At 32.6% G+C, this 12,302-nt stretch overlaps 1 protein-coding gene across 2 annotated transcripts in view; it reads right to left on the minus strand.

The window, feature by feature from the left end:
* Nucleotides 1-259: 259 nt before the first annotated feature.
* LOC136848170 (neurofilament medium polypeptide-like) overlaps nucleotides 260-12,302 on the minus strand; it is a 33,462-nt gene continuing 21,419 nt past the window's right edge. The window contains exons 3-5 of one of the 2 annotated variants that reach the window (XM_067120460.1): nucleotides 9,201-9,558; nucleotides 6,557-6,703; nucleotides 260-1,766 (exon numbers count right to left, since the gene is read on the minus strand). In XM_067120460.1, coding sequence (XP_066976561.1) covers nucleotides 1,303-1,766; nucleotides 6,557-6,703; nucleotides 9,201-9,558 — 969 coding nt within the window. In that variant the 3' untranslated portion in view covers nucleotides 260-1,302. Of the gene's footprint in view, nucleotides 1,767-6,556; nucleotides 6,707-9,200; nucleotides 9,559-12,302 lie in introns of both variants that reach the window. The other variant, XM_067120459.1, reaches the window with a different exon arrangement.

The following is a 12,302-nucleotide window of genomic DNA, read 5'->3' on the forward strand; positions in this document are numbered from 1 at the left end:
GGAGGAGAATCTAGAATAAATGGTATAAAAAAATGACTGGCCACCTACAAAATTTGTGCGTCAGTTTTATTTTACGTAAGGGGCCACCATAAGAAAATTTTGTAAAAAGAATTCTAAAAAGCTATTAAAATTATCCACTGCTCTACGATTATGAAACATAGAATGCCAAAGTGAACAATTTCACTTATGCAGAAGAACCTGAACGAACATATAAAAACGAAATTGAATGTAAACACAAAAGGTTATTGATTTGAAACTCTGTACACGTAGCATTTTATTATCAACATTCAGTCATATTTACACCAAAAGAAATATGTCAACATCTTTAAAGATTCAAGATTTTTAACTAGGAAGAATTAAAAAAAAAAACATATAAATATCTTCATTTAAACAAACTCCTGCCCAACCATAAGTCCGTGTTCTTAGTATTCATAATGTCATATTTATAGTGCCTGCTATTTCAAAATATGTGTGGTATTTACTTACTAGATGATTTCTTAACTACTGCAAATCTCCGCTAAGTGCTTAAACAAGTGAACTCAACCAACATTTAACATTTTTCATAACCAGTGGTCTGGTTAAACTATTCAATGAAATCTCTAGAATTATTTACCACTGGAAATATCTTAAGGAAATCTGTTGAATTGAAAACAGAAATATGGTAAGATAGCAAGAGAATATTATCCTGGTTAATATTAGGTGCCAGCCTAATCGCAAACAAGAAAGACAAAAAGAGCAAATTCTTCGATGCTTTACATTCTAATTCATGTATCTATATCTTCCCTTCGTCAGTGTAAACCAATATTACATCTAAAATACATATCAAAAGTAAATGCTCTAATTATTCTTGAAACAAAAACAAAACACATCAACGATATGTACAGAATATGAGTGTTCCAGCCACTTCTTCTCGATGCTGTGTTGCTATTCTAAACAAATATTAGGCTATGAATTAAATACAAATGAAACTCTTTTAAACCTATTCGTTACATTCGTATACCAATTCTGTCACTCATCAGTGACCTGCAGAAAGTGTCAGTGTACTGAAAAAAATTAGTTGAAAAAATACAAGGCGGAAATAATAAAATTGTCATGAAATAAATTTCAATATTTCCGAAATTCTGTCAGTCCTCAGATAATTGAGGACAAACATGAATCTCTCAGAAATATTCACATCCCTCAGGTAATGAAGGACAACTTGCTTAAAAAGTGGCTGAACATGACTTACAGTGACAACTTAAACTATGAAATACCCTAAAGTTGGTGCTATAAAACTAAGAACGAAGTTGTGCTGCTGGAACTTCATTCTTCAGTTGCTGTCTCTTTTCCTTCTTCTTCTCCTTCTTCTTGAAGTGGTAATTCTGTTGTGGACTCGAGCTCTTCCTCTATCAGTGAGACTTCCTCTTCGACGAATTCTTCTAATTTCTCAGTAACCTTCTCCGCTTGTGACGAAGTTTCTTCTTTCTTGGTCTCCTCTGGTTTTTCCTCCATCAACTTCTCTTCCTCAGGCTGTTTTTCTCCCGCCAATTCCTGCTTCTTTCGCTCCTCTTCCTTTTTCGCCTGTTCCTCTGCCATCTTCTTCTTCATTTCTTCGGGCAACTCAATAATGTCTTCCAACTTAACAGCACCTTCGGGTAACTCAACTGCCTCAGTTACTTCAGACGATGAAGGCGTAAGGTCAGCTACACCCTGAGAGCTGACCTTATCTCCCTTGATTTTCTTGTTGGGTACTTCTTTCGTCACCTCTTTGGGTCCTGTGGACACAGCTGGGTAGAAAGGTAGAGGAAATCACATTAAGAGAAAAAGCTTCCTTTTCGGTCCAACGAACTACTTCACCAAACAAACAATACTGGAGCAACTAGATGGAAAGTGTTCTTCTTTGTCTGCATTTATGAAATACATTAATAAATCTGTGGCTGGAACGTAGAGCTGGTCGATAACCAATGGTTGTCAAATTAAGGTAATCACACAGGACAATTAGCATAAAAGAAAAATAAATGGATTTCTTGTTGCCGAAAAGCTCCCATATCATTCCAGAGGACGTTCCAGCAGATTCCAGGCACCAGTCGGTATCCACAACCAGTTAATAACTGTTTGTACAGAGAGCAACCCAGGAAAGATGCGCTAAGCTTGACAGCCTGGATTAGTATTAGAAGGAATTACGAACGTCCCTGGGTTAGTGTCAATTCCCCTGGAAGCATGGTCAAGACCTCCTGCCCTGAAGAGAGTTAAGATCCTTACGGGATGACATGACATGACAGAGATGCGAGAAGAACCTCATCTTTGGTAACGAAGGCAGAATCAGGGCCAAAGCATCATTCAGGTCCCTGGAGGTCGCAAGCACAATTCTGGGAGAGTCCTTACTACTGTAGATTCCTTACCACCCTCAGTTATACTGCCACCATTAATAACCTTCAGAGGAAGAAGAAGAATTTAACATACCCAAAAAAGTAGGCACCTGTAACTAGAACGTAAATATGTACCACAGGAAAAAGGCATTCACATAACCGCAACAGATATTAGCTCAGGCATTAAAAAAAAAAAAAAAAAAAAAAACACATATACACACATTAACCTCATGCTGCATTAACATGCCTCCGGCTTTGTATTTTTGCTGTATTTTGTAATAAGGACAGTAATGTGTATTTTGTTACATTGTTTACTTATTAATATGTCTATTAATTGTAGATATTAGTAGACTAATTTACCCTGAATGACAAAGAACAACTAAATTAAATGAATGTAATATTAGTACTGTTGTTGTCGTAGACAAGTAGAAGTATATATTTGCATGCAAATGTTTGAGTCAGTCTGTATTATAAATAAATAAGAATATTACACAAATGCACGAAAAAATAAACAAATGAATATAAGAAATCAATGATAAAGCACCATGCAATGCATTTTTATTAAGTGGGGACAAGCAGCCAAAAAGTAAAGACTAATGAGTCATGCTAATACCAATGTCAAAACTTATGTTAGCTTTCATACAACTCATGAAAATACAGAAGCAGTTACTTAAAAAAACTTATGTCAATTGGGATTAATTTTTCTATAAGTATGTATTTCATTTTACTAGTAATAGTCAACAATAATATGCATCTTAAAATCTGTTCTCAATAAAAACTTAAAGCATGAAGCTCAGTACAATAAGCATTTGAAATACTGCTGTTTTTCACATATTATAAATAACTGATATTATAAACTAGGATGCCTAATAGGAATCTTGCTGTTATCATAAAAAGTAACCTTAGGCTATTGTGACTTGTTTGAGGAAAAAATGAGCAAGGTAATTACAGCCACTGAATTAAATAAAAGTATTGTGGCCAGTAAACAATATAACTGAAAAAATCTGTAATGAGATGATAAAGTAATAAATTATTTTACTAAAAATGGCAATTCCATTGGCCATATCTTACAAAATCAATTAGTTTGCTGCAGAATGTTTTGGAAACTTTTTTATTAGAACCATAAGAAATGCGTCCCAATTCATATGTTCATCGAAAATTGCGTTGAAAAAGTTTAATAGTGAAACAGAAATAATGAAATTTTCCATTTAAAGAATTACACACTTTTGTTCCATAACTTAAGATTTCTCAAATTAGACATTACCTTCCTTTCGGCATTCGAAACTTTTTTTTTTAAATCATTACTTTTTGATGATTACTTTTCTTAATGATCACTTTTATATTCGTCCAAGCCCCCTTTCCTAAAGCAACTGTGCATGCAGTAGAATTATACCTTGTCAAAAGACAACCCAGGAATCCACTCTACAGTAAGAGAACTTTTCCACCTAAATATGACAATTAGAGCTATATGTAACATTTCACTTACTTGTTTGTGACTTTTACGTCTAAATACTGGCCGGCAGATCAACCTACTCTATTTTGTTGCCTTTTATGAAATATCATATAGGAATAAGGCAAGACTAAATTATGAAAATAAGTTATCGAATTAAACATATACCAGTTGCGTGGTCAATCTTAAAAAAAAAATAACACATTCGAGATATATGATTAAATAACTTTAAGCAAAGACCCTATGACGCATGGATATGCTTTGGGCTCCACTTCATAATCTCATGCATGTTCCCATTACATATACATACGTACATGCACATACATACATTAACAAGAGAGTTGTTTATTAATAAACAACTCTCATATCAAAAATTATATAAATTATTCTTGTTGGTACAGTGAATTATTATTGAATATGATAAACATGGAAAAAATATAGAAATCACTTTATCTTCAAGTGACTGAAGCATAGTGAACATTATGTAATATGAAATAATTTTGGAAAATAATTAGCAAATATCCCAAATCAAGAAAAATAGCCTGTTAGCTACAAAGAACGTGAACAATTAAAACAAATAAGAAGCCTATATCGATACGTGATGTTTATGAAGTAACAGATATGCGCACACCATGTACTTGTTCAGGAAATGCATATACTATGGAAAAGAATTAATGCATATAATATATTATATATCCATATCATTTGCTAGTTATGGAGATTTCGGTCCTCTAAGAAGTGTTAGGGTTCTACCTTAAAATAAATTCGTTTTCTTTTCACTTACAGACCTTAAATAGAAAATAAGAACGAACTATGATTTGGGTTACTATAGAATTTTAAAACTATTTCCGGAGGAGTTTGTTTATTATAAGCGGAAAGTGAACGGGCAGGGGTGACATCTACTACTGGAACAAAAAGAAAATGTTACTCATTCAAGCTCTTATTCAAGGAAATTCATTGACTTTTATTTGGCAGAATTATGGCTCATTTATAGTTACAAATCCCCTTTCTTGGCAAAATTACGGTTTATTTATAATTACAAATTCCCCTTTTCGTTTTTTTTTTATTTTTAGCAAAATTATAGCTCATTTATAATTACAAATCCCCTTCCTCCTTCATTTTAAAACAAAGTAAAAATGGAACTGTCTATTTTTAATCCTGTCTTTAATGGAAAGAAGATTTTCATGGTGAATTTATCAGAACTTAATCTAATATAACCTAGCCTATCCAGAACGATGCGTCTTTACGAGACATGTTTCTTATTCCTGTAAATGGAACGAGGAACAGTTTCATATGCCAGTGATTTTAGTGATGTGAATTAAAACCCGCCACTTAAGTTCTGACGTCACAAGTTTCTGAGCGCGATATATTTTTAATTATTTCAATACTCCACGATTTGTATTTTATATTTTTAGCTTTTAGTAAGAGAAAAAAATATTCTCATTTTTCGTTTCAAGGGCTGAGAAAACAATAAAAATTCTGTCTTTATTTTCCACCGAAAAAAAAAAAAATAGAATTACCAAGGAAAACCATCAGCGTATTTCAGTCACACACGTATATCCACTTTCATTCAGGTAGCAAATGGTGATGAAATCATAAAACACCCACCAGCCTGCGGTCGACGGAAAGTTGGAGTTCAATAGTTAAACGAAAAATAGTTTCCTGAAATAAACAGTCGTAATTTCCGGTGCAGCTATTTACTCGCCCTCTTACCAATAATAGCCTAGAAAAAATATTTCAGTCAGAAAGGCTTAAAATCACCCAGGTTTTCATCGTTTTTGGAACCATTATTTTTCTCTGCTTCCTTACTAACATTAATTTTATTTAGTTCACTCTTTTGAAAAAATAGCTTTAGTTATTTATAAGGAATGGCCGTTTATGTTCACAAAATCTAAGCCTGATTACCCCTATGAAATGACTAGTTACGCTGTGGCCTTATGAATAATGAGTTCCCTTCATTATTGAAAAAATCAATTTGTTACCAACGATGAATACCTATATACATAAGCTCGCCATTTCAAAAGTCAAAAGTTTCCGGATTAACTTTCTCTCTCTCTCTCTCTCTCTCTCTCTCTCTCTCTCTCTCTCTCTCTCTCTCTCTCTCTCTCTCTCTAGGAATGAGAGCAGCTGGTATTTCATACATATATGAACGCCCATCTACGATACTTCTACCGCTGTTTACGCATAACGTGCCTTAATGACAAAACATCTTTTATTTAAGAAGTAGATTTCGATGCTTAGAAATTCGCTTGATGATTCGACTTCATAAATCATACTTGGCGTTCGAAATCGTAACAGCTGCCGTTCAAATAACTCGGGTAAAAGTCTCAATTATCTCCTTATGCGGAGACTAGGAAACCCTCTTTACATGTATGTATGTATGTATGTATATATATATATAAATGTATATATATATATATGCTTATATTTACATATATATATATAAATATATATATATAGCTTATATATATGTATGTATATATATATATATAAATATAGATATACATATAGCTTATATATATATATGTATATATATATACATATATATATGTATATATTTATATATATATATACATATATATATATATATATATATATATATATATATATATATATATATATATATATATATATATATATATATATAAAACCACAATAAGTAAACTTCAGCCTGCCTTCCAGATGGCAGCACTACGCGGGCACATTCTTTAGACGCCCATACTTACGTTCCACAAAGTCAGTCAGTCTCTGTACTTACGCTTAGGTTTCACGCAGAGGTAACCGCAGTCGCCGACCATGCAGCACTTGGTCGTTCCTGGACAGTCGCCGTCGCTTGTGCACTGGTCGAAGCGAACCGCGCACTTGATTCCGAAGCCCTTAGGAGTGTCGCAGCTTCCATGTTTGTCTGCTAGAAAATGAAATTGGGTTAGGTGAAAAGAAATATCCATATAATCCCTTAAGTTTTCGTGTGGTTTGAAGTATATATACATATATATATACATATATATATGTACATATATATATATATATATATATATATATATATATATATATATATATATATATATACATATATATATATATATATATATATATATATATATATATATATATATATATATATATATATATATATATATATATATATATATATATATATGCAGAGAGACAGAGAGAGAGATACATGTCTGATAACGGATTGCTCTCATTTTTAACTTTTAGGTCCTTTGTGAAATGTAAATAATAATAGAAAATAAAAATAAAAATCAAAGCCTTTTCTTACATGCATGCATGTGAGAGAGAGAGAGAGAGAGAGAGAGAGAGAGAGAGAGAGAGAGAGAGAGAGAGAGTTGTTTTCATTGTGGAAAAGGACGGAAGTACAAAAATTTGGTGACAGTTACATGACAGAGCAAGAGAGGTCACTTCCACACTCGGAATAATGGAATGGAAAGTATGTTACCTGGGAAACTTAAAAAGAAAAAAAAAGTGAAACAGAGTATTGTAATAACTGCAAGATAAGCTATCACTAGAATCTGAAACCCGGAAGTAAATAACAAAAACACTGAAACACAACTGCAAATGATGAGAAAAGCCAAAAATAAGTGACAAGTTCGGACAACAATGAGATAACGACCCTCTAAAGTTTCATTTTTGGGTCAGACGGGTGTTAAACAACAAGATTTATGTGGCTGCGTGCTACGTTACTTCCTAAATATGTATCCAGTCCTAAGATTTATCTTTACAGGTACATGATTTTGCTCATAATTACGGTGGGGGGTTATTTTAAACTTCGCCTTTGGCCATAATGAGAATTCGGTAATAATTGAATATGACCTCTGGTTAATTAATTTTTTCCCTTTAGTTACACTGGAAATATTTTTTTTATTCTTTACACAATGAGATATTCTCAAAAGTTCACGCATATTTGTTGTATTGCTAAAAAGTAACTTTCACTCTTCGTAATCAGATGTCAGCTGTTTTATTAGGTGATATCCTTCATATGTACGACAGTTTCAAGAATAAAAAAATTCTTTTGAACCAGATGGGCACCTATTGAACAATATAAACCACTATAACAATTCTAATGTACCATTTTCGCCCAAAGAAGTTAGTTCCAAAGTTCCCGTAGCAATATTGTAGTCAAACCGACGTCGTATAGTTGACATCATACGTTAACTTCTTGACTTCATATTCAGTCCAAGAATGTTTTCTTTTTCCAACTTCGTATTTTTAAATCGATTCAGACTTGTGTGTCTGAGTGTGTGTGTGTGTGTGTGTGTGGCGTGACTGAAGAATTTGGGAACATGAACAAATCTTCCAATTCAGTGGAACAATAACTCCAGAAACATTCTTTTAGAAATTGATGTTTTAAGCTGTCAATTTGTAGAGAAAGTTACACGAAGGCAGAAATCAGGATTGACGGACAAGAATTTGATTGCCTGAGGCATCTGTGACTAGACGAATAGAAGGACTTATAAACAATATTAATCATTTTCACAAATAAGTAGTTTCTCCTACTAAAGGATGGCTCCACAGATAAAAAAAAAAAAAAAAAAGGTAGTAGTTACCTACACATTTATCATGTCTCCGGTGAACTGAATTAGAACCCCATAAACAATACAGACATAACACTGACACTGAGGAAAGTGCAAAATTAAATAAACAATTAGAAGATTACAGAAAGGTGTACACACACATAATATATATATATATATATATATATATATATATATATATATATATATATATATATATATATATATATAGATGTGTGTGTACGTGTGTGTATAATATATATGTGCATGTATGTATGGTGAATGAGTATAAATGTAAGGAAGTGTATATTACTGGTTACACGATTAAGTAGTACTTTCGGCAGAGAGGAAATTAAGGCAACGTTTATTTTTTTGGTGGGGACGACATATGCATTACAAACGACGTGAAAATCTATGCTAACTTTTCGGCGTGACCTTTCTCCTTCTCATCTGATAAAGATCAAAATAAATAAATAGATAAATAAAAAAATTATGAATTGCATCATGCGTTCAGCGAAAGAAATCATATCTATATCTATAAAGATTTTCCTGATTTATAAACAACCTTTCCTCTTTCAAGAAGCGTGTTTGTCTCTTTTTTGGATGATTCAACCACATTTCTTTTCCTTTACCCAGGCTAGTAAGGTCTATTTAAGAGTATTAAGTTGTCCATCCCATTAGCCTAAGCGGTTCTAAAGTTTGAAAACAAAAAACTTCACGTAATAAATGAAATCATTAGATACTGAAATCTAACAAATGCACCTGTGACCTTTATCATTTCATATATAACTGGAAGGTACAAGCCTATATCTTAAATCTTGTGGCTAAAAATCTTTATGTAATGAAGAACTTTTCATGAATTAGTACCATTCTTGGAGGGGGGTTCTGTCCTAGAAATAGACGGCGTGTTGTCGGGAGCAGGCGTGGGTTCGGACAACCAGCCGTTGACTCCGGCCTCGCGGACTTCCTTGCCGTCGGCATCCGTCACCATCTTCATCTCGGTGACCTGCTCGACCTCCGGAACTGCCGGGGCCGTCGTTACGGCGACTTTCACGGCAGGAACGGGCGGCCGTTTGGCAATCGGTCTCCTGACGGCGCCGAGGGGAAGCTTGTTACCGGGCGCTACCTGGGGAGCACGGTTTCGCCCGGTGGTATGGGCAGGGCGCAGGTGTCGACAACCTCTACCCCTGCAGGCCTTGGGCATGGGCATGGCGAGTGCCACAAGCTGGAAAGGAAAATATAGACATTAGTATTCAGATTCACTAAGTATAAGGTATCCAAATTGGCTAATGTAATAATAATAACATTCATTATCAGGTTTCGGTTCTCGTTCAGATATTCTTTTATAATATCTGTAGTATTTTATACAGTCCATGCACCTAAATACAACAAGGTTATAAATAACAACCTGTATTTCCATACAAACTTAGAAATGAGACTTATGACAATACACATGGGGAAGAGACAACTTGATAAAGCGACATACTTCATTATGGCGAAAGAGACGGAGGTATAGAGAAGTGAGAAAGATGTTTATTAAGGATGAGAGAGAAGAAAGAAATAAAAGAGAGAAGAGAGAGAGAGAGAGAGAGAGAGAGAGAGAGAGAGAGAGAGAGAGAATGATTGCTTAAACAAATAAAAATCAAGAAAAGAAGCAAGTGAGATAAAACACCAATCTGAGAAAGAGAGAATGAGAGTGAAAGAACCAACACCAGCGCCAGCATCAACAATAATAAATGTTGCAAGATGCCTTTCGCCATTTCATGTTGAGGCAGACATATTGCTCTTGCAACACGCATGATCACATGCGCAATTATGAATGAAAGGTGATGATTCGCGCAGGCTCGTACGCCATATTCATTATTTCAGCTGTGCCAGTTAAATAAAAAAAAAATGATCGGCAACACATGAACCAAAGGTAATACTCATTAACTTTTGGTTTTATGTTCATCAAAAATTAATTATTTAAATAATAATAACGAGAATAACAATCAAGATGGTAATAATGATATTGATACTATAGGTAATATAGATATCGGAGATGATGATAATAATAATAATAATAATAATAATAATAATAATAATAATAATAATAATAATAATAATTATTATTATTATTATTATTATTATTATTATTAATTATTATTATTATAGTAATAATAATAGTCGTCATTTTTTACCTCTATTATTGTTTTTGGAATGATAATTTTGATGAACAGATACATAAAATTTAGAATTCTAGTATATCTAGATAATGAAATTCTTGATGTCATCAGTCATTTGAATGATCATGGAATTAATAATAATAATAATAATAATAATAATAATAATAATAATAATAATAATAATAATAATAATAATAATAATAATAATAATAATAATAGTTATTATTATCATTATTATTATTATCTGGAATAATAATTTTTGCAGAATAAATACATATAGTTTAGAATTCTAGTATATCTAGGTAATAAAATCCTTGTTAATATTATCCATTATTTGGATGCTCATGTAATAATAATAATAATAATAATAATAATAATAATAATAATAATAATAATAATAATAATATTTATTATTATTATTATTATTGCAACAAACAGACAAATACATACAAAAGTGAAGAAAAAACCACCTACAAACTGAACGGTATAGCCTACACATCAGAGAGAGTGATGAAACAACGTGATACCGTTCGCTTCAGCCGTCAGGTATAATAGAGCTGTCAATTACACGTCACACTTTTCAGCATGCAATCGCAAACTGAAATCTCTCCATACTGAAATCCCACTCTGAAATCTCTCTCTGAAATCTCTTCGGAGTGGATAACCTCTGCACAGTAGATTGCAATGTCTATCCATTTATTTCTATGTGTATAACAACGATGATTTATGGGTAATAGGCAAAGGTTAGATTTGCCTTGGTTCGGTTTAACCTCGGTATATGAGTGCCCCAGAAGTGAGATACCTTGGTCTAATTTATTAATCTATTTCTTCTTTTTAAGAAGTGAGATCTCTTCTTTCTGTATTTCTCCGTACCTTCTCTTACTTCCTAATGAACAGCATATTCTTTGGAAGCTTGAATTTCAGGTCAATGGCCCCTGTGGGCTTGTTCCATATGAATACGGTTCATCTTCTGAATAATAATAATAATAATAATAATAATAATAATAATAATAATAATAATAATAATAATAATAATAAGATTCGGAACGGTACATAACGTCCTTTGCGGCTAGATATGTCATCTCGACCCTCTTTTATATTACCGCTGAGGAGGGAGATATATTGCCCTGAAAATGTATGCTAGTTATACTTCAGTCCTTCGAATTGTGGCTTAATTATTCTTATTTAAGCTCGATGTTTTACTTCAGAAATACACAAATAGCTATTTACTTTAACATGTTGTCTGTTCACCCTCTAAAGAAATTTACTGCTCGGAAAAATTAAACTGGGTTTAAAATAATCAGATCCCAAGAACAAATTTTGTCGTTTCATACGATATTTTTGGGCAGTTTCGAGTTGAGTTCAGCTGAAATCTCTGGTATTGTATCACAAGTTACTTCTACTTCAGTCATTCACTTAATCATAAATGTCCTAATAAAAACGCAACACATAAAGCTTTTCCTAAGTTACTATATAACTTCACGCAATGATTATGGGGAGAATTATGACCGGATTTTACCAAGTCACAAGAGACTAGTGTAACAAATTCAGTATGGCGAGAATATATTAAAATATATATGTGTATATATATGTACATATATACATACTGTATATATATATATATATATATATATATATATATATATATATATATATGTATATATATATATATATATATATATATATATATATATATATATATATATATATATATTTACAAATTATTTCTTAACATGTCTTTCTGGGGATGACGTTGCTGGCTATATGCCTCTTTTAATTCTGGCTGCGACATACCACAATCAAC

Source organism: Macrobrachium rosenbergii, chromosome 18, assembly GCF_040412425.1.
Source record: "Macrobrachium rosenbergii isolate ZJJX-2024 chromosome 18, ASM4041242v1, whole genome shotgun sequence".
NCBI lineage: Eukaryota > Metazoa > Arthropoda > Malacostraca > Decapoda > Palaemonidae > Macrobrachium > Macrobrachium rosenbergii.